Source organism: Lycorma delicatula, chromosome 2 (assembly GCF_047948215.1).
Source record: "Lycorma delicatula isolate Av1 chromosome 2, ASM4794821v1, whole genome shotgun sequence".
Lineage (NCBI taxonomy): Eukaryota > Metazoa > Arthropoda > Insecta > Hemiptera > Fulgoridae > Lycorma > Lycorma delicatula.
Genome location: NC_134456.1, coordinates 157814071 through 157836558, shown reverse-complemented (window position 1 = coordinate 157836558; position 22488 = coordinate 157814071). Strand labels below are relative to the sequence as shown.

The 22488-nt window shown below is 29.3% G+C and overlaps 1 protein-coding gene across 3 annotated transcripts in view; it reads right to left on the bottom strand.

Annotated features, from left to right (window-relative positions):
• The window catches only part of LOC142319344 (uncharacterized), a 91082-nt gene that overhangs the window by 6000 nt on the left and 62594 nt on the right, over window positions 1-22488 (bottom strand). Inside the window, exons 12-18 of one of the 3 annotated variants that reach the window (XM_075356542.1) lie at window positions 21532-21780; window positions 14534-14613; window positions 11028-11185; window positions 5653-5795; window positions 5199-5302; window positions 2939-3133; window positions 905-1103 (exon numbers count right to left, since the gene is read on the bottom strand). In XM_075356542.1, the coding sequence (XP_075212657.1) occupies window positions 905-1103; window positions 2939-3133; window positions 5199-5302; window positions 5653-5795; window positions 11028-11185; window positions 14534-14613; window positions 21532-21780 (1128 nt within the window). The remainder of the gene's footprint in view (window positions 1-904; window positions 1104-2938; window positions 3134-5198; window positions 5303-5652; window positions 5796-11027; window positions 11186-14533; window positions 14614-21531; window positions 21781-22488) is intronic. The other 2 variants (XM_075356543.1, XM_075356544.1) reach the window with 2 other exon arrangements.

Sequence of the window (22488 nt, the reverse complement as noted above, 5' to 3'; positions counted from 1 at the left end):
AACATGTGTCAAAACTACGGCCCAATCATCACAATGGAAGCTTCCTGAAGAGCCAAGACTGAAATAAGCTCATTAAGTTCGATTGAATGAGACGAATCTGATCATTGTGTTCTCAGATTTCAACAGCTTACTGTATCATGAGTTCTTGCCACCAGGTCATATGGTCAATAAGGAGTACTATCTGGAAGTTCTATGCCATTAGCTTAAATCAATCTGAAGAAACGATTTATGACAAAACAATTCATGGCAATTGCACCTGCTCACACTTCACTACTTGTTCAGAAATGTTTGGCCAAAAACAACACCGTTATGATGCATCAGCCTCCGTATTCAGTGGATATGTTCCCTTGTGAGTTTTCCTTTACCTCAAGCTGAAAAGAACCATGTTTTGACAACATTAAAGAGATAAAGACAGAATCGCTGACACAGCTAAATGCCATACCAAAAACTGCATTCCAGAGGTGCTTCAAAGAATGGAAAAACAGTTATCTGAAGGGGAGTACTTTGAAGGTGACAAAATCAAAATTGATGAAAAACGTCTTTGAGAAAAACTAAAATTCTAGGTATTTTTTGATAAAACCTTGTATATCTAAAAACTCTAACAATTGTCTTTATATGGATGTAACATCAGGTATAAAAGATACAACTTTTCAAAAATATTTACAATACAGGTCAATAGGTTCAACAGTTAATAATAAAAGCAATATAAAACATAAGCTGCAAAATCTAAGTAATAATTATTTCCTAAGGATTAAGCAGCAAGTAAATTTTTCACAGTATAAATAGAAAATTAATGACAGTATTAGGTTGCTGGTTGTCTAACGTTGACTAGAAATGTTATGAAAAATTCAGCTGGTAACTAATGTGTTAAATGAAGAGCAAAGTTAAATTATAATACACTTACCTAATGGCTATATCTCTGCGTGCAGATAATGCTCTTTTAAATGTGTCAGTACCAGAAAATAATGTTCGACGTTGAGCATGTTTTAAACGAAGAGTAACATGTACACCTGCCACAGGATGTTGTAGTTGCAAACCAGGTTTAATTTCTTGAACCTCTCCTTCTTCCTCTCCTTCACCATTTTTTATATTTTCATTTTCAACTATAAACAAAGATTCTTGATTATTTGCCAGTTAAAATTAATAGATAAAAAAAAAATCTAAGTAAAGAGAAAAAAAATCTAAAAAAAAATCAATGATAGGAGGAGAGGCTGGTACAGTCAGAATTCTAAGAACTAGGTAAATTACTTGACAAAATTTTTTTAAATTTTATATAAACTCAATAATATCTAACACTTTCATTGTTAATTGTTTTTTTAACCTTGAAAGCAGTCATTAAAAAATAGTTGATGGTATAGCAGATAAAGATTCTGGTGCTTTAAACTGCTTCCAGAAGTGGGTTGTAGCACAGTTTTTCTCATTGCATCTTCAAAAAAATAAAGTACCAAAACTAACTTCTATTTTAGAAATCAAATGATTTGTGACAGACTTCTTAAAGAGCATAAAATAGTATAATTTTATTAATATGGTTTAGTATTAAATTCACAATTAAAAGGTTTCCAATCTCTACTGAATCATTTCTATAAACACTTGTGCACTCTCCAAGTAAGGTGCTTTCAGTTTATCTCAATGATTGCTTTAAGAAAAGCCTTTTTTCAGAAGTTACAGAAAGACAAATCATTTTTTAAATTTATTCCATCACATTTAATTTTTGCTTTGTTTTTGTCCATAACAGTTGGTGGTAACATTAATTTAAGAATATATACTTTTGCATCAGTAAAACAAAACAAAATTGTATAGTAAAAAGTCTACAAAAACTTACTTTTCAGTTATCTTCAAGGACGGTCAAAAAATGACTGAAAACATTCTGAAGTAAGTTTTTTAAGACATTTTATGATTCAATTTGGTTGTTTCTTGTAAAAATTTATATATTTTCATTAAAATATAAATGTTTACAAGAAACTGAACAAAATTGAATCATAAAATGTCTCAAAAATCAAATCTGTTTACTTCTTAGGTAAATCTTTTGTTTACAAATTTTAACTATAAATTTTACAAATACAGACAGCACAAACAATGAATTATACTATGTTACAATACATTTACCTTAAACATATATTGATAAAATATGTACTTGTGCAGGGAGACTAACAATAAAATTACTAGTGGTTAAAAAAGTGGTTTCTTAAAAGATTACAATCCTAATTATTTTGAGGTAAATTAAATTTTATTTAATAAATATAATATTCATTAAAATGAGAGCAATTATCTGTTTCTAATTATTTCTCAATTAATGACGTTTGTTGATATTCTTCAAAAAAATACTTGTAACTTATGACAATTATTTTTTATAATTGTTACATTAAATCTAGTATTAAAAAAATGATATTCTATTATAATACCACAGAACGATATTTTCACATTAGAGTTCTGATGTCAAAATATCATTCTGTTTCAGCAACTTTATTGATCTATTTACATTAATTGATTAAAAAACTTTGAAAACCCTGTTAGTAAACTAATTGGTTTAAAATTTTTCCAAACATCTAAACTGCTCTTTTCAAGATAATGGTTTGACTTTAATTATTTTTATAATATTGGGGAAAATACTTAACTTCAGAAAACATCTGAATTTAAAATTTTTGGATCTAAGCTGGATGAATATAAAAATTATGCTAAATGTATGATTAATTAATTAAATTCATCATCTCTTGAAAAGATGCATATAAATGAATTAAAGATTCACTAACAGTTAAAAGCATTCAAAAACAATTAAACATTTTAATGGAGAGTATAATATAGCTTGAAATGACATTATAAATATTATATGAAAAAAAGATGTAACAAATTGAATATAAAATCTTCTAAAGCATGAAGTTGTAAAAGTGTGAACTTTGTGCATATAAAACTAATAAAATTCAAATCATAGAATACAAACTGGCTTTCTCCTGAATTTGATTATACATCTTTGTTCCAGCATATTTTAATGAAATGCCAATACGCTGAAGGATACGAGTTGGTTCCCAACGTCTACGAGCAGCTCCAGGTTCTCCATTGCAATTTCCTTGCATCCGTTTTGGTCGAGTTTCTGCTACTAAACTAGCCCAGTCAACACCAAGAGCATCCCCAAGACCTAGAAATTAAAATTTACACATAACTATCTCCATTTTCTTCGTAAAAAAGAAAAATCTAGTTTTTAAAATGTATACTGTTTATGGTAAACAGAGAGATGTTAAAAACTTCTTAAAAGATTAGATAAAACTAAATACATTTTCTATGATATATACCAGGTTTGTAAGTCAAGTATTGAGACTGCTTCAGAAAAACTTTTTATTTACAGTCCAATTATACATGGACTCTTGTCACCTTTGAAATAGTTCCCTTGAGAAGCTACAAAACACTTCAAATGGTTTTCCCACTCTTCATAGCAGTGTTGAAACTCAGAAACCAGAATATCCTTCAGATGGTCAGTTAAATTTCTCTTTTATGTTTTCTACTGTTCTAAAATGGTATCCTTGAGGTGTTTTTTTAAAGAAGGGATTAGGAAAAAGTCGCAGGGACTAAGTCAGGTGAATAAGGTGGTTGAAGAACTATAGGGATTTTTTTTTGCTAAAAACTCATTAATTGAGAGTGCAGTGTGACAAGGTGCATTGTCATGAAGCTCATCCAGTTGTCTTTGGTGGCTGGTCTCATATGGGCAACTCTTTTCCGCAGTATTTCAAGAATTTCTAAGTAAACATATTGATTTACAATCACTCCTGTACGCAAAAACTCCTTATGGACAATTACATTAATACCAAAGAAACAAATTAGCATGGTTTTGATTTTTGATTGGCTCATTTTTGCTTTTTTGGGACACAGTGAGTTTGAAGTGTCCCACTCCTTGTTCTGGCATTTTGTTTCTGGGTCGTACTCAAATATCCAAGATTCATCACCAGTAATAACATTTTTTAGAAAATCTGGATCAGTTTCAATCCGCCCTAGAAAATCACAGCAAACTTCTGTCCTGTTGTTTTTCTGTTCAACAGTGAGGTTTTTTGGGACCAATTTTGCACAAACTTTTTTCATGCCCAATTCATTTATCAAAATTTGATGGACTGTGGTATGGTTCAAAATCAATTGTTCTGCAATCATTCTGACAGTTAATCGCCGATCATACCAATATCAAGTCTCCAATTCGCTCAACATTGTCGTCACTTTTTGATGTCAACGGTCTTCCAGAGCATGGATCATCCGCAACTGATTCTCGGCCATTTGAAAATGTTTTAAACTATCTAAAAACTTGGTCTCATGACAGAGTATCATCTCCATATGCCCTTTTCAATTTTTGAAAAAGTTTCAGTAGCATTCTTACCGAGTTTAACACAAAACTTGATGGCACAACATTGCTCATAATTAGTATCACTCATTTTTGTAATGCACAACAAAAACTTGTTTCGCTGAAAGTTTATTTACATCTCACTTGGCTACATGTCTCACATGCAGACTAAAAATATTAATACCTAATATAAATCAGCTGTTCATATAACCATATGTTTACTATTAACTTTACAATGTTGCCACTTCGGCTGCCAAAAAAAATAGTCTCACTGCTTTATTTACAGACCTTGTACATTTCTATAAGTTGTAGTATAATCTGTAATATGAACATTTCATATCTTTTTGCAATGAATATATCTGAACTGCTGATTTATAATTAAAATTTTATGAAGAATACTCTCCTCCTGGTCAGGTTTGTGACTGCAATAAAATTAAAAAGCTACAAACTATATAAATTGATAGGACCTTAAATGGAAGTACCAGGAACATATCATAAAATATGCTTGGTTAATAATGTATTACTATAGTTAATATACAAATACCTGCTTACCAACAAATGAATTAAATTATAATAATGCATTTTTCCAGATTGAGAGAACCTCTCTTCATATTTACACTAAAAACCATTCTTCAAGATCTCTAATTTTCACTCTGTTTGAAATCAACAACATTAAATATGTCTACTCCAGCTATAGTAGATCAATGACTAAAATGGTAATATGAAGCGGCAAACAGTGTTGCATTTATGAAGCTTGCTGCTGGTCATTATCATTTGTCAAACACAATCCATACACTGATTGTGTGTGCTGTTACAAAAGTTTGGTTTTTTTAAACATATCTTTTATAATAATTAAGTAATTTATTTTAAAACACTATACCTTTATTTGCTCGTGCTTCTTCTTCAAGTTCTTCATCAGATATTTCTTCAAAATCTAAATTATCCACTCCTTCTTCTTCTGCTACACGTTCATCAGTCAGTCTGCTAAAAAAAAAACTCCTATGAAATGGCAGATGTTATCTTAAAAGAAAAATAGCCATAAACTAGTATCCTACAAATGAAATATTAACACAATAAAAAAAGATTAAAACGGACTAAAATCCAGAGTGTAAGCAGTGTCTTTTTCTGTAAAAATTTAACATCTCATTCTGACTAAATCTCCCCATTAATTTTACTCAGGCTTGCCTTATATCTGAACATTAATTAGCATGAAGATAAAAAAAAGATTGTGTTTTGGAATGTTGAAGAGAGTAGATAACTTATCTTGTGGCCAAGAATAAATTATCCATTAAAAAAACTAACTCTAAGGAGTGATTATTGATTGTATAATGTACCTCTGATCCAGTGTATCAGGCACAGGTAAAGGCTGTATCACTGTAGTAGAAGGAGGTTGTGTTCTTGGTGTAGAAATAGGTATCAAAGGAGCAGATTTTGGTTCTTCTTCTTCAACAGTCTCTGCTTCCAAAGGTAACACTTCCTACAAAATATTGAAACATCTCTTCTTATGTAATGAAAAAACAATCCATTTATAAAAAAATAATTAGACAATTCACCTTACATAGTGGATATAACTTATACATAAGGAAAATGCACACAGATTTGAAAAAGTTATCTTTTTTTTGAGTAAATTATTGTTAAAAGTGTGTGTAGAGAATGTATCACCAATCTATGAGCGTGATGGTTATAACCCATCATAAAAATATTTACTCAGCAATTAATAATCTATGTTACCAAATAAATAAATCATTTAAGTATTGTAGATTAAAGTAATAATTTTGAAGTGTTATAAAATTCTGTACATTGCAAAATGTATTTAACTGAAAATAAATAATAGATTATAAATTCCAGTATTAAATTATGATAAATGTGCTATAAATATTAACAACTTGCAATACTATATTACAATATTAACTGAATAACTTACTTTATGAATACTAGTTTACAATATTCAAATCAATAATAAAATTATTAAGTGCAATGTTAATGACCTTTACTGACTGTTATACAAAAAAAAAAAAAACTGATGCAAACTTAATAATTCAAAGAAATAATAAATTCAATTAATTAAAAAAATGTAAAATATGTTATAAATAAATTGAATATATATTGTAACAGAACCAAGTATAATGGCCCAGGGTAACAGATTTCTTTCAATTAAGAAGAAAGAATGAAAAAGTAATAATGAAAAGAAGAATCCAGAAGAGATACTTTTCTCAAACTAACAGGTCTGTTTAATAATCAGTTTTTTGTAGTATAGACTATGGCACCTCCAAAAACTATTGTTTGTTCAGAAGAGTGTTCCATGTTGTACCGGAACGGAATAAAAATTTATGGGAGAATCTAAGAGCAAGGATGATGAAAATTACGAGGGTAAGTCAATTATTATCCGCAATTTAGTAATATTTTTATTTATGTTGGTAGTACTGCCGTGTTGTGTAGATGATGCATGCGTGGTTTAATTGTTGTTACGTCTGTGCAGGTTTGATGCTGCTAGGTTAGTTCCATTATCGCTGCCCTGTCGTTAAACATGGCTGCTCCGCTTTCTGTTTGAACCAAAGAAGAAAAACGTTCAGTGATCTGTTTTTTGTGGTCAGAAGATGTATCAGGGGTCGGAATTCATCAAAGACTTTTGGTACAGTATGGGAACAGTGTGTTGCCGCAATGGAGTGTCTACGAATGGATTGAAAAATTCAAAAATTGTCACACAAGTGTTACGCACGACGAAGGAGCCGGACGACCATTTACCACCACAAATGAGGAAAACATTGAGCGTGCACGTGACATGGTTTTCTTAGACAGATGAGTAACTATTGATGAAGTGACACATCATCTGCAAATTAGTCACGGTTCTGCATACGAAATCATTCACAACATACTTGGGTTTCATAAAGTCTGTGCAAGATGGGTTCCAAAACAACTCGCACAGTTGCATAAACAACCGCGCTTGGACATCTGCCAAAAACATTTGGATTGCTATGGTAATGAACGGGACATCTTCTTAAATAGAATCATCACTGGTGATGAAACATGAATCCATCACTACGAGCTGGAGAGTAAACGGCAGAATATGGAATGGAAACATCCAAATTCGCCCTGCAAAAAAAGGTTCAAGACCCAACTGTCCACAGAAAACTGATGCTTACGGTTTTTGGGGTTCACAAGGCCCAGTACTGGAATATTTTGAGGAAAGGGGCATGACAATAAACAATGCACGTTACAGTGAGATGCTTACTGCCAAGCTGAAGCCTGCAATTCGAAGCAAACACCGAGGACTGCTGTCAAAAGGTGTTGTGTTGTTGCACGACAATGCCCGTCCACATACTGCCCACACTGTTGAAACGCTCCAGAAACTCAACTTTGAATTACTGGCAGTGCGCCTCTGTAGGGAGGCTAGTCAACCTTCATTGTGTTTAATGTCCAAGGCCTCACATCAGACCAGGATGGCATATAATACCACTGATGTCTCAGCTATCATCAGGAGCTTTCTTTTCGCCATTCATGGCCCTTCCCTAGTTCCCATCAGTCTGCTCCGGGAAGTGACCGTCCTTTCTTTCTGCCTTAGCCGTAAATTCACTAAGGTATTTGGTGTAACGACCTGACCTCTCCAGCCGCATCCCTAAGTATTTGACTAATGGGGATGATGCCACACAGAAACCCCAGATAAAACACACTTATGTTGATGTTTTAACAGTCTAATATTTCTGGGATATTCTTTCCAATAAGAAAGACTCGTTTGTGAGTTTTGTTTAACATTTTCAATAATTGCAAACCTTCAACTTCATGACTTTTTTCTTATTCCAGTAAGAAATAAGCATAATTGGCCATATTTAGTGAATTACAACTGTAATATTGTATATTGTTACATCTTACGTTTTACCAAACGGTTACGTCTTACCAAAAATCCCGTAAGCAATAACATATGAGCTGGCGTATTATCATGATATTTTTAGGAATTATCTTTCAATAAATCCAATTCATTATTGAAAGATGCCCAAGAAAACACTCACAGTATTAGGCAGATAAGACTTACATTTATATAAAGAGTAATAAAGGGATATACTCTATCCTAATATTTCAGGTAAGATTGTTGAATTAATAATTGTATAAATATTTCATGTTAATAAAAAATAATATTTTCGCAATTGTGTAACTGTCCACTTTATTAGAGAATTGGATGTTTATATCTCACTTTCAAATGAAATAAGTTTAAATGAAATGCAGCAAAAAATGTGTATATGTAATTTAATAGGTATACAAGGAAGTCATGCGGTGTCCATGTCAGATCTTTTGTGTAGCAGATGGATGAGGGCTGTCGTCCAGTGTCCAGTTAGTTCTTCTTTGTTCCAGATGTTGACAAATTGTTCAGGGCATTTTTTGCTGATCTTCCTGCAAGGTTCCAGATCTCTAGAAAAATTGTGATCTTCTCCCGCTGATTTGTAATTCTTCTTCTCATCCAGTGCTTGATAGACTTCTTTTATTATGGGAAGGTTGATGTTTTCTGCTACTGTTGTTATTGGAGTGTTAGGGTTGAAGTTTAGGAGTTCTGTCAGTTCTTTGCAATTTAGGGGTTTGTTAAAATATTTAACTACGATTTTCACACTGTCTTTATTGTTATGGCCTTCCGTTTTCATTCTTTATAAGTACAGTTGGGGGTACATATTTTTGGAACCAATTTTTGAAGGTTTTGTAGTATTCTCTCGACTGTTTTATTGAATTCTTCTTCTATTGACTTCAGTGTGTCTTTATAGTGTTTATTTTGATGGTTTCTTTTCTTTCTTTTACTAAATTTTGTATGAATAAAATTTTACAAATTTTTTTAAATTCTGACTACATAATGACATGAACCTGTGTCTACTCCTTGGAGGACTTTTATGTTGTAGATCTCCTTGTATTGGCGTTTGACCATGAAAACATGGTCTGATTGTCATTCACCTTTAGTGTAGTTGAGAGTGTTTCCAGGTTTTGAGGTTTCCTACTGAAATATGTGAATCTGAACATTAGGTTGTAGTGATTTCTGCAGAGATCAACGAGTCTCTGTCTATTTTTGTTTGTTTTTTTTTGAGTGGGACATTTTCCGAAGATTTCACAGCATCTTCTTTCTCTGCCTAGTTGAGCAATGAAGTCTCCAATTAATTGTTAAAATGGTTTTTCGGGGATGTAATTTATAGTCAAGTCGAAAAGATCCCAGAACCTTTCTGTTTCTTTACAGTCTTTTGGAGAGTTGTTTTTGTTATTAGTGGGTGCATGGGCATTTATTACAGTGCAGATTTTATTAGATGTTTTTAGGGTCAGTGTTGAGATCCTTGGAGATTGTGACTTAAATTCTTGTATGCAGTTTATTATTTTGAAGCTGTAAAAAGCCTGTTCCAAACTGTGGGACATTTTACATCACTCTTTCCAGGTATACCTTTGTAGAACTTACATCCTTGAGGTTCTATGGTGTCCTGGTCAGGGTTTCTTATTTCCTGCAGTCCCATGATGAAAATCTTGTGTTGGTCCATTAGGCCCGTAATTATTTTGAGTTTACCAGTCTGCATGAGCAAGTTTACATTGTGTATGTGAAAATGTAGGTGATTTGCTTTGGTTTGATTTTGGACTTTGTATTTTTCATGTGTGTAGTGTTCGGGCATTTCAATACTTCCAATCGCAGGTTACCTTCTACGCAGCAGCCCACCATATCCAAATGCTGCCTTCTCTGAACTCTGGTGTTGCTTGGTTTAGCCGGTGGAGTCTTAAAAGGCCTTTCATGATTGATTGTCAAGGGATCACCTGTGGTTGGACTAGCTCCTGAGTTACAACTCTTGATGTGACCTAATGATAATCTTTTATTAATACTTTTTTTTTTTACTGGTTTGTTGTTTCTTAAAATTTTAATATAATTTGAGTTTATTTATATATATATATATATATATAAATATTTTTTTTTTCAATGTTTACTTATTGAAAAACCAGGTAAAGATTAAGAATACAGATAAGCAAATCTAAAAACCAAGATCAAATTTCATCTTTAATAAAACTTAAAAAAAAACCACATGTTATTTATTAAATATATGAAAAGAAATAAATAATCAATCAATAATCCCCCAAGTAAAGACATGATATACTTATTTCTTCATGAAGATTACAAAAAATAATTTTAAAAAAAATCCAAATATTAATCTGGGAAAGTTACCAAATTAAAAAATAACAATAAAAATTTTGTTAATAATTTATATCACAATGCATAGAATGATTGATGAATCCTGACTCAGCACCCTTTATTCCATGAGTGAAAAGTATCTAAAATTGAAATTTTGAGACTACAGATGAAACATGGTTTTATGCACATCAGTTTTTAATTGCGCTATCTTTAAGAGTAAAATTTGTTTGTTTGAATCAGCCATTAAAAGATAAAAATGAATAACAGATCCTATAATAATAGAAATTTTATTTTAAATAAAATAATTTATTACCAACTGGGCCGACATCATTAATAGAGGAATAATAATATCTCTCCCTTTCATCAGAAAGGTTTCTGCAAGATTGCAGAATTGCAGTCATGCTTGGCATTTCTCAACTCTTATAAATTACATTTATAATATTTTCATATTCAAGACTTATTTCAGGACTTCTGCAGTAACTTAATCATTAAAAAAGAAAAATAATTAGTTATATATAAATTAGATCTTAAAAAAATAAGAAAAACGTAAACAAAGACAACTTTACTAACCGTATCATCTCTATTAAGAATTTCATCAGGATCATCACTAATATCACTCAGTGCTTCTTCAAGCACAGCAACTGGTTCATCAAGACGTGGCTTTTTATTTTCATTAACAATTACTTCATTCTCTTCCCTGGGTCGTTTCATTGTGATCTCCACTGAAACTAATTCAATAAGAAGTACTGTATGTGTCACAGAATGTTGTGTATTGTAATTAAAATTAACTGTAATTTTAAGAGATTTTTTCTAACATGCGAGACTTTAATAGCATCTTTTCCTTAAAAAAATGAAACTTTTAAACTTAGCCATTAACTAAAAAATTGTAAGTAATGAATGCAGTTATTACCTAACCAAATATAAGGCATGTTTTTAAAGTAAGGTCTGTTTTGAATTTGCCACCTATATATGTGATGTAAACAGATGGCTTTTGCATAGCCCAGCTATTTCAATTAATAATCAGCTGTTAGCAACAATAGTTATTTTGTTGTTAGTTTATATTATTAATTTATGATGAATGCTACAATCTGTAATCCCACCAAATGTGTGTTTACCATCCAAATCCTATTTTAATGGCAAAAACAATTCTGTGGCTGAAGTTCACAGGCAGAATTGTAATATTTACAGGATGACAATTCATTTCTTTATGGCTAATGTTATCAGACTCAGTAGCAATCCTACTGATAATAGCTACTGAATCACTGTTTCTTCATTTTTTTTAGTTGTACCATTCTTTTATTGTTCATACTGTTGTGAATTATGGTCTTTTGTAATGACAATGAACCTGTGGATATTTCTAAATAAGAAGCAACTATGGAATTTCTACAAGAATATAACATGTTTGCAAACTGCAATACAGCACTGACCATGCACTGAATCTATACCTTTGTTGGTATAAAATGAAGGTTTAGGTTAATGTGAAGGTTCAGAGTTTGCACTCGTTATGAAAATAAAGTCTATTTTTCACAACTATCTTCAAGGAAGCTGATCACTGACTGACTAGTATTAATTTCTGTGACCAGCAAGTTAATATATTAAAAACATGCCCACAGACTGGAAAACATAAAGGCAAGGGATATACACATTTGCAATGAATGAATAGCTGCTCTTAAGTTAAACTGGAGATGGCAAGGTCATTGTTGAAATTTAAAAAAATAAGTTTACACACCAGAAAAATAACACTGGTAGAATACTCTGCCAGTATTACTCAGCGATGAATATCGCTGAGTTTTCTATTCAGTGATGAATATCTCTGTAAAAACATAAAAATGAAATATTTCTAGCTAATATTCCTGACCAATCCGTTGGCTACACTTCTAGAATGAATAAAACAACAAAATGAACCTGATTTGACAATAATTAACAGTTGCTGGTAAGGTTACCAGAGACTAAATTTAGAAACAGCTTTGTTTATTAATCATCTTGACTTCCAACTTCATCAATCCACAAACCAGTCTTCAAATGCAACACATACAGCAGATGTGGGACACACCAAAGTGGAGAAATTATAAACATAATGAAATGGTAAGACACCATTTGTAGTTTTATTTGGGCAAATTTATATTCTGGAAGAAATTTCCAAGGAACATTCTGTTCAATGAGATACCCTGTCAATTCAGTTTGTTCTGGCTACCACAGCAGTAAATCATTAGTGAAATTAAATAATGACAGTAGCTTTCAAAATTATGAAAAATTAATTATAATTTTTATCTTTTAGTAGTAATTTTTATGGCTACTACTATTTTAAGGAATTTTTTAAAAAGCAAAAAAGCAATTTCAATTTCCTCTATATCTAATATTGAAAAGCTATATAAATGAAACAATAGTAAAATTGTGCAATGAAATGCGATCCAGTTACTGGGAAGTTATCAACATTTCTTGAAATATGATTTGACAAAATCTAGAGAGCAAATAAATCATTTATTTCAAAATATGTCAATCTCATGTGCTAAGGACAATGATAATTTATTTTTAAATTTACTAATTTTAAGTAATTAAGAAATATGTAGAAAATTACTAATTATAGGAAATATCTACCCTTAATTTTTAACAGAATTTGAAAAGAATATATATATTTTTACATCTATCCATATGTAAATCTTTCTTAAAACACATTTATCTGAAAAGAAAACATAAAGAGAAAGGCATTACAAAAACCAACAATTATAAATCATTTAATAACTTTATCAAATATCAATAGTATCTCCAATGCAGTATTTTTCAGAAATAAGTAAATCATAGTTTGAAAACACCATTTATTGTTATAATAATAAAAAGAAACATTAATATTACTATAAGGACCTGAAAAAGTTAAAATTTTTTAAGTATATTTTTTTTATTATTATTCAAAAATAAAATGGATGAAGTAATAGAAAAGACAACAATTTTGTATTGTTAAGAAAACTACAATTTTAAAAGCATTATGGTCATGTGTCATGTATAGACATTTTCAAGAGGTTAGGATATTAAAAATTTTTGTATTGTTATAGATTAACAGTTGTATATAATCATTTTATTTAAATAATTTGTACAATGACTACCCTTAAACTTTGATGTTGGAATTAATTAAAAATGAAATAAAGGTTAGTTAATTGAAAGTAACTAAAATACAAAGATAAATTTTAGGATGGACACATGCAACCCAGTCTTTATTAAGACCAGAGAGGCTCAACTGGCATGTACGTACAGCTGGTACAGCATCAGCTGGAGCGCTCACAAATTAAGCAAGTTCAGTTTGTGATAGTGATATAAGTATTATTTAGGAGAAAAACAAACAAAATAAATAGTTAAAGTGAATTATTATACATCCAAGAAAAACAGTATTACTTTTTCTAAATTAAGCATTACTTCGGTGTAAATTTAACAGCCATGAAACCAAATTTCTTATCAAATTCATAGTTGACATGCAACTACTATAAAACCACATATAGTAACATTTAGTCATTCATATTTATAATGGTACAGTCATTCAATAATAATCTTCAACGGCAATAATCACATCACTACAGAAAAGATATTACACACTAAAGTGATCTTTAATGTTGAGCTCCACCAGCATCCTAGTAAAAACTTCAAGTACACAGTTACATCATTAACATCACACCCAGCCAGTCAATCAAAAAAGTCATCTGATTAATCTTTTTTTAAATAAATATTTAAAAATATATTTGTATAATAAATTAAATGTTTTCTTTTTAATTAGTTACCACAAACCCTTTCAAAATAAATAGATCAAAAGGCAGGTGTGAACTTAAAACACAATAATACATAATTATAAATAATTTGTTTTTTATTAAGTAATATTAATGCCCTGACCATTATAATTGAATTTTTTAAAGTGTTTCTTATGTTCCTTTATTGGACTCATTCAAGAGCTTTTCAAAATCAAAACTTTCCAAGAATGTAAATTAAAGATAAACCCTCTGTAAATATTTAATTTGTACTAATTAATTTTTTTGTATTAGTAAGTATTAATATCTTTTAATGTAATATAGAAATTCTATAAACAGACTAACCAGGTTCTACAGAGTCCTTTTTTTCAGGCGTCTGTACACCTCCTTCGATATTTTCATTACCATGTCCAGGGCGTCTCACACTGTTGTAACAAACAAAATATAAAAATATTGATTAGATAATGAAAAATAAGAAGACATTTAACACAGTAATCTGAAAGTTCTTATAGATTAATAACATGTATGAAAGGATAAACCAATAGAGAAAAACTAAAATAAACACACACACATACATTTACTATTGAAATGTTTCTATTCTTTTTTGAATTATTCATAAAATACCACCACACAATTAGCTGATGAGTATAACAATCTCAATTTCCATCTTTGCATTTATTATTAGAAAACTATGCAAGTGTTGTCATGCAGTAATTTCAAAGAGTTAATAATAAATATAATACAGTACCAGAATTTCTTCAACTTATTCAGATTTTTATTAAGATAAAAACAATTTGGAGAAATAACATAATACAAAGTCTTTCAGGAAAATGAAAAATTATACATCTTTCCTACATTTACTTTCTCTTACTTACTCACACAAACCCTATTTATGATCTTATAAATAAAATGATATAATAATTCTTATTAATAAATGCTCTCTCTGCTACAAATAATAAATAATATAGGAATTCACAGAACAATTGCTGATTAATGCTGTGAACCATTTGTTAATAAGCCACAACTTAAAAGAAATCTATAAACTTAAATTATCCTTAACTAGATGAAATTACTCTCAAGAAGTCTGAAATTATAACTTTAAACTTGTATAAGGGGTTTACTTTCAAAAGCTCAGATGCAATAACTAGTGGCAAATTAATTATATCATTTATTTATGATTTCTGTAAATAAGTGTTTACATATAATTTTTTGTAACATAAAAATATAAGCAAATGTTAATAGGTTATTACTAAAGCTAGTTTGATAAGATTTCATAAAATTTAAATTTTCAAAATACGTAACTATTTGTTTTTATATTTGATCAGGGTTTAATTCAGACAGATATCCCCATAATAGAATTAAATAAATACTCTTTACATCAATACATAAAACAAACATTTTTATTTTCCAGTATTGAAATTCTTTGAATCAGGTATAAACCAGAGTTAAGTAAAATTATCAGATTTTTATGGACCATATTCCTAAAATTCTTCTTTAATGATTTTATTGTAACACAAAAATAAATCTATGTTCTCCTGATTTTCATTATAATTCAAAATTAAAATTAAATTCACTTAAATTATCCTTCCCAATTCAATGCTAATTGGCTTCATTATACAAAATGTTTATATTTAAAAACTAGTATTTTCATTTTTAACATTTTATAATTACAAATCGAGTCATCATTCACATCACTCCTTAATAAATTATGTCTAATAAAAAAAATCATACATTCATAAGCTGATAAATAATTATCATAAAAATAAAAATTATATTACACAATAACCTTTTACAAACTATATACTATCGTACAAATTAGTCAACAAAAGTAAGCAGTATTCTTTCAATACTTTCATTCTAAAATGGATGTTACAATTAATATCATTAAAAAAAATGATATGTTTTTAATATCATTAGAAACATAAGAGTGTATCAATTACAATAATCGTAAGTTTTTATTAATTTGAAAAGAAAGCGGCAAAATTCTAAAATATATGTTCTCACAAAATTTTTCATTATAGTGCACCAAATTTTTATTAATAACAGTTGGCCATCCACTCCACGCTTCATCATGTTTCATGTTTTCTCAACCTTCATTAAACTGGCTAATTATTTTTCTCACTATTTGACATTCACCATAAACTTAACTAATTTGCCCATTACATATTAATCAAATTTAAAAAACAAACAAAAACTGTATTTCAGTCGGTGGCTATTTCAATTGTTTTCAGAGTTTCAAAATGTACATAATACAACATAAACAAAAACAACTTCTTCCTTATTGATTTATATAGCAAACTAATATAATTATGAAGGAGCTCAGCACAAATGAAGTACTATAACGGTTCTGGAATGATAGTTAATTTCTGAATATGCCTCCTAGATTCCAACCCTCAATTCTTTTTTCTCTGTTTTAACATATATTGCTAAAATAAACTACGGCCATAATAAATTTGTTAATTAACAATTTTAATTAAAACCAGTACTGAAAAATATACCATTAAGAAAGTATTTTAGAAAATGGTAATATACAAAATATGTATAAATTATTTACTTAATATAGAGCATTAAGAATAAGTTTAGCATTATTTTAAACTTTTTAATACAGAATTTCAGGTAAATATCTTCTTTTTCATCATGCAGGTTCATTGTGATATAGTAGACATTTAATAAAAGTCTCTCAATGGCATTTAACCAAAAAACTACTAACTTGATTGGTCTAATCACTATAAAGACTGCAACTGCACTTTTAGTAATAATGTAAGATTGCATAATCAAACATAATGTAAAGATAGTTTTCAATTTGTATTATTTATTAGTCTTGCATTTTAAAAAAACCAGAAATATCAGAACTTAGATCACAGAGATTATTATAGCAAAATTGAGAAATATATAAAGAAACCACACACAAATAAGCAAATATAAAGATTTCCATAATTTTATAATCTAAAAATCCATACTTCTTAGATTTTATAACAGTAATATGGACTTTTCCAGTAACAAATATCCAATAAAATAATATATGCTAACATATAGTTAGCATATTAAGCACCTACATTGTATTTTGTTAGCTCAATTTTTCTTAACTTTGTTAACATAATTTGTAAGCTATAAAAAAACAATACTAGACAAAGAATTAAATCATATCATAGTCACAGATTATGACATCATATCTAATATTGAAGAATGAGCCTTCACAGACAAGATTAATAATGTCTGTGCAGGTCAAAACATGCAGCTGAAAACACAGCTGTGTTGTTTGCATTAAGCACTGGATTTAGGAATGAATTAATTTTGTTCAATCGTATTGCTGTCTTAAGTTTCTTAGCAGTGCAGTGTCATAAAACTGACATCTGGCAGTGCCTTGAATGTGTAAATGATGTGGATGCCTTTTGTTATGTAAGTGGTGAGTTTACCATAAAATCAAATAGAAAAAACATCACACCTTTAATTAAAAAAGTATATCATTTGTACTTTCAGAGTAAAATTGGTGATCAGGATATGATGTGGGCTCCTCATATAGTATGCACTAATTTCTCTGTATGTTTAAGAGTATGGTTGAAAGGTACACAGATGGCTTTGCCATTTGGTATACCTATGGTATCGCTGAACCAAAGGATCATGTAACCGATAGTTACTTTTGTTAACAAGTATAACTGGAATTTCTAAAAGATCTAAACATACAGTAAAATATCCTTCATTGCAATCTGCAATCAGCCTATACCTCACAGTGAAATTATTCCAGTTCCTGAGCCAGTTGTGAATATAGGAGTATGTTTTGAAACCAGCAATGAAGAAAAAGGCAGTACTGAAGAAGACAACAATGATTTTGATTTTGAATTGTCTTCCAATAAGCCACATCTTATATCGCAAGGTGAATTAAATGACTTGGTTAGGGATTTAAATTTATTAAAAAATCAAGCTGAACTGTTAGGATCAAGACTGCAAGGTTGGAATTCACTTCAAAAAAAAAAAATATACAAAAAGAACCTTTCTCAGTACTTTATTATAAAAAACACAGCTGGAACATATGTGGTGATTTGAAAGTTATAGCTATTTTGTTAGGCACTAAGTACATGTGTTTTCTTTGTGAATGGGGCAGCCAAGCTCGGGATAAACATTATGTTACCAAAGAGTGAAGAAACAAGACAAAATTTTTTTCCCAAATGGGAAAAAAATATTATTCATGACTTGAACCCAGAAAAATATTTTTACCCTCTCCCCATACCAAGCTAGGATTAATGAAAAATTTTGTAAAAGCAATGAAGAAGGATAGTCCCAGATTTTTGTACATCAGGCAGAAATTTCCGAATGTAAGTGAAGGAAAAATTAAAGAAGGAATACTTGTTGGTCCTCAAATAAGAGAGTTGGTCAATAATGATGTATTTAACTCAATGTAAATAATGTAGAAAGTGCAGCTTGGGCTTCATTTAAAGACGTTTGCAAACGTTTTCTCAGCAAACAAAAATCCGACAATTACCACAATATTGTTAATAAACTTCTTACTTCATACAAAGCTATGGGATGTAATATGTCTTTGATGTAATATGTCATTTCCTCCCCTCACATCTAGATTTTTCCTAGACAACCTCAGAGACATTTCCTCAGAGTCATTTTACTGTGATGAACACTGTAAATGTTTCCACAAAGACATTTGGGTGACGGAAATCTGCTATAAAAGGAAATGGAATACTAACATGCTAGCCAATTACTGTTGGACATTAATTTGGGATGTGCCAGAGGCTATTTATAAAAGAAAAGCACTAGCAAAATCATTCTAACACAAGTATGGCCATGCAAAATTATAAATTTTACAGATTTTAACTATATTTTTCCTTAATTTTTTTTTGATGCGTAATTTATTAAAAAGTAAGGGTGGTACAAAAATTGTATTCAGAGATCTGTAATGTAGACAAAAAAGCAATTCAAGAAATAGTATCACACTTAGAGAAACATTAAAACATTTTTTTTGTCTACCAGTGTTATATTTATATGATATTATTTTAATATACTATATAAAAAAAACCTAAAATATCTCCCAAAAGGCTGACAAAAAGAATGAAATCATTCATTCATGTTTTGACTATTTTCTTTTTAAATAGGCAATGTATATTAATGGTAAAATCTGAACTGTATGGGAGTTTATTGGTTATACAAGCAGTGATAAATAAATTAATCCATTTCTACAGCCATCTTTAACTAATAAAAAAAATTAAACTTGCTCATTTTAAGTTTATTTGAATATTTTATTTATTACATTTAACTCATAATGAATTTTAATTTCAGCTGTGTTACATTTCTCTAGCATTTACAACTCCAGGAAATAAAAAAATCTAAAAAGTATAAAAGTTAAGATTTGAAATTTGGAAGATGTATTTACAAAAAACAATAAAAAATTAACTTTTTAAAATTTGAAGGAATTCCACCGCATGGTTCACCACTTAAATCAGCCAAACAAAGTTCTGAATCTTTTCTCTAAAACTGACCTTTTTTTAAATACACATAAAAAGTTCCAGAAAACAAAAAGAAATGAAGGCAATCACAAAGTATAAAATTGAATGGGCTAAAAACTAATGTTTCTAGCATAAATCCCTGATGATCTGTTTCAGAGTAATTGATCTCCAACTCAAACTGACATATCTATTTTTGGATATTCCACGTCTGTTATTGTTACCAATAATAATGAGAAGAATTGCTAAACAAGAGATCTCTAAACAATTAATACAGATGTAATTATTCCTATATGAATTTTAATTCATAATTCAAAATGTAAAATCTGAATTATGTAAATTATTTTTTAATGAATTAGATTTTGTTTACACCAATAACAAACAATTGATTCCAAACAATGAAAAAATATACATTGGTATAGTCTAGAATTAAATAGTAACATTTAAAAACAGATAAAATTGAAAATTGATTTTTGTTTAGCTGCAGCCATTGAATAAAAATTTTTATACAGACTGTTTTTTTATATTTATTAGTTACAGTCTGAAATGTAAAAACAAATAACAGTCATGTAATCTAGAGAGAAAAAGCAGTCACAAAAAAAATGTTCCTAAAAAGAATTCGATTTAAGGACTTATTTTTTTTATTTAACAGATTTCAGGTATTTATGGAAAACAATTTTAAAGGGATATACAATTAATAAACAAACATAAAACATTATATAACACTTTTTTTAAAAATAAAATAATATTGTGCCTCTAAAATGTTTTAAATCATGTTTTAAAATACTGTAAATAAAAACAGGTATGAAAAAACAGTATCTAAAAATTTATGTTAACAATGCATTATGATAACACGCACAAATATAAATACTGTTATACAAATCAATCACCATGAATAAATTATATCAGTGGATAAGTTTTGAAACAAACTGTAAACACATTCAAAAAGAGGAATGAGTCTAGTAGAAAGAATTTCTGGAAATTATCACTTGCACAACTAAATTTAAACAGAATAAACACTGAACTACTAGAAGATATTTCTGAGATAGACTAGACTAATTTTATTAGTTTAACTTCTTTGTAAAATTTTTAAACTTAGTTTTTAAAGAAACTTTGTATAAAGTAGCATAGAAATAAAGGTGGTTAATGAAACAATCAAACTGGGCAAGTTTTACAAAGAATATAGACATAATTTAAAACAAGAAGAAACAGTTACTAAGTTTTATATTTCCTAATGACACGCATAACATACAGATCAAACACATATTAGAAAAGTGCTTGCTCATAGGATTTGTGTAATTAAGTCAGCTGAAATTGTAAAACTCTGATATGAATTGTATCACAACATGTGAAGAAAGTATTGCAGAACAAACATAGCTGTTATACCGATTTATCTGTTAAAATAAATGTCAAATGAATATTTTTAACATAAATGTTACCATACAAATGTTTTCACCAAATGCAGTTTCACATACCACTAAATTCATGCTGTCATATTGTACCAGAGTGAATTTTTATAGTTTTTCCACTTATTATCAGGAAGGAAGGATTTGAGACTTAAAAAGATGTAATAGATTGAAGAATGCAAGGGTAATGATATAAAATAGAATTAGTACTAGAATTAACATTAGAATATGATAAAAATAAAGAAATTATATGAACATAAACTGAAAAACTGTAAGCTTGTTATGTTATTACACAGCGTATGAAACAGTTAAAAAAATATAATACAATTCGGCATTATAAAAATAAAATATATGAGATGCAAAATAAAGAATGGCGGGGAAAAACTCCTGAAAGACGAGTGACTGATTAATTTAAAAGCTTAAAAAATGACATAATTCATTAACTATTAAATATTATTTCAAAGCCTTCAAAATACCATTGCCATACCCAGTCTCATGGCTGTATTCATCAACATTACAGATGATGGTGTTTGCTGGACTGTGACGAGGGGGAGGAACTCTCGATGTATGTAACCAATTCTCCTCCTCATCTTGCCAGTCAACCCCACCACTGCCAGCGACATTTACATCACCAACACCCGACCAATCACCATGGCTTGGACAAGGGGCATATCTTCCCCACTTCTTGTTCGCCTCAATGCAATCAATGTTTCCCTCCCATTCTTCAACTCCATGACTTTAAACACCAGTTTAAAAACTTAACTAATAAATAATATAAATATAAAAACTAAAAATACAAAATATATGCAACACTTTTTACTAATGAATAATTTATCATATTTTTCATACTGATACACATTTTAACACAAATTAGTTATTAACTGGTTGTCTAATACTATTAAAAATCTTATATCACATAAGTTTATATTTTGTAGGCATGTATGTATGGATTCATTCTGAACATTAGGCAAACAAAGTAATATTGAGACAATATAAATATATTACCTTCTTACTGATAATTTTACAAAATACATAAATAAATGTAAAGGATATCTTTAAGAACATATTTTAATGAATACAATATATTGACAATTTTAATTAAATTTGGGATATATAATGTAAATGTTAAAATTTATTGTTTTCATTCTTTTAAAGAAAAAAAAAATCAGCAGTAAAGTAAAAGGTTAATGTGCATATTAATAAATTCTTCTGTGATTTTTCAAACTTGCAAAAAAGAACTCATGCAATTTAATTATTAGACAAGATGTAAAAAATATATATCATATTTTAAATGAAGCCATAACTGCAATGTAAAACAGCTGTATAAGAAACAAATAAAGAATCTGTTTAAATGAGATAATAAACAGAAGTCAGAAAATAGAGTGAATAGCCATGATCTTCAATCTCTTAAATGTTATAATTATCATAAAAGTTCAAAGTAAAT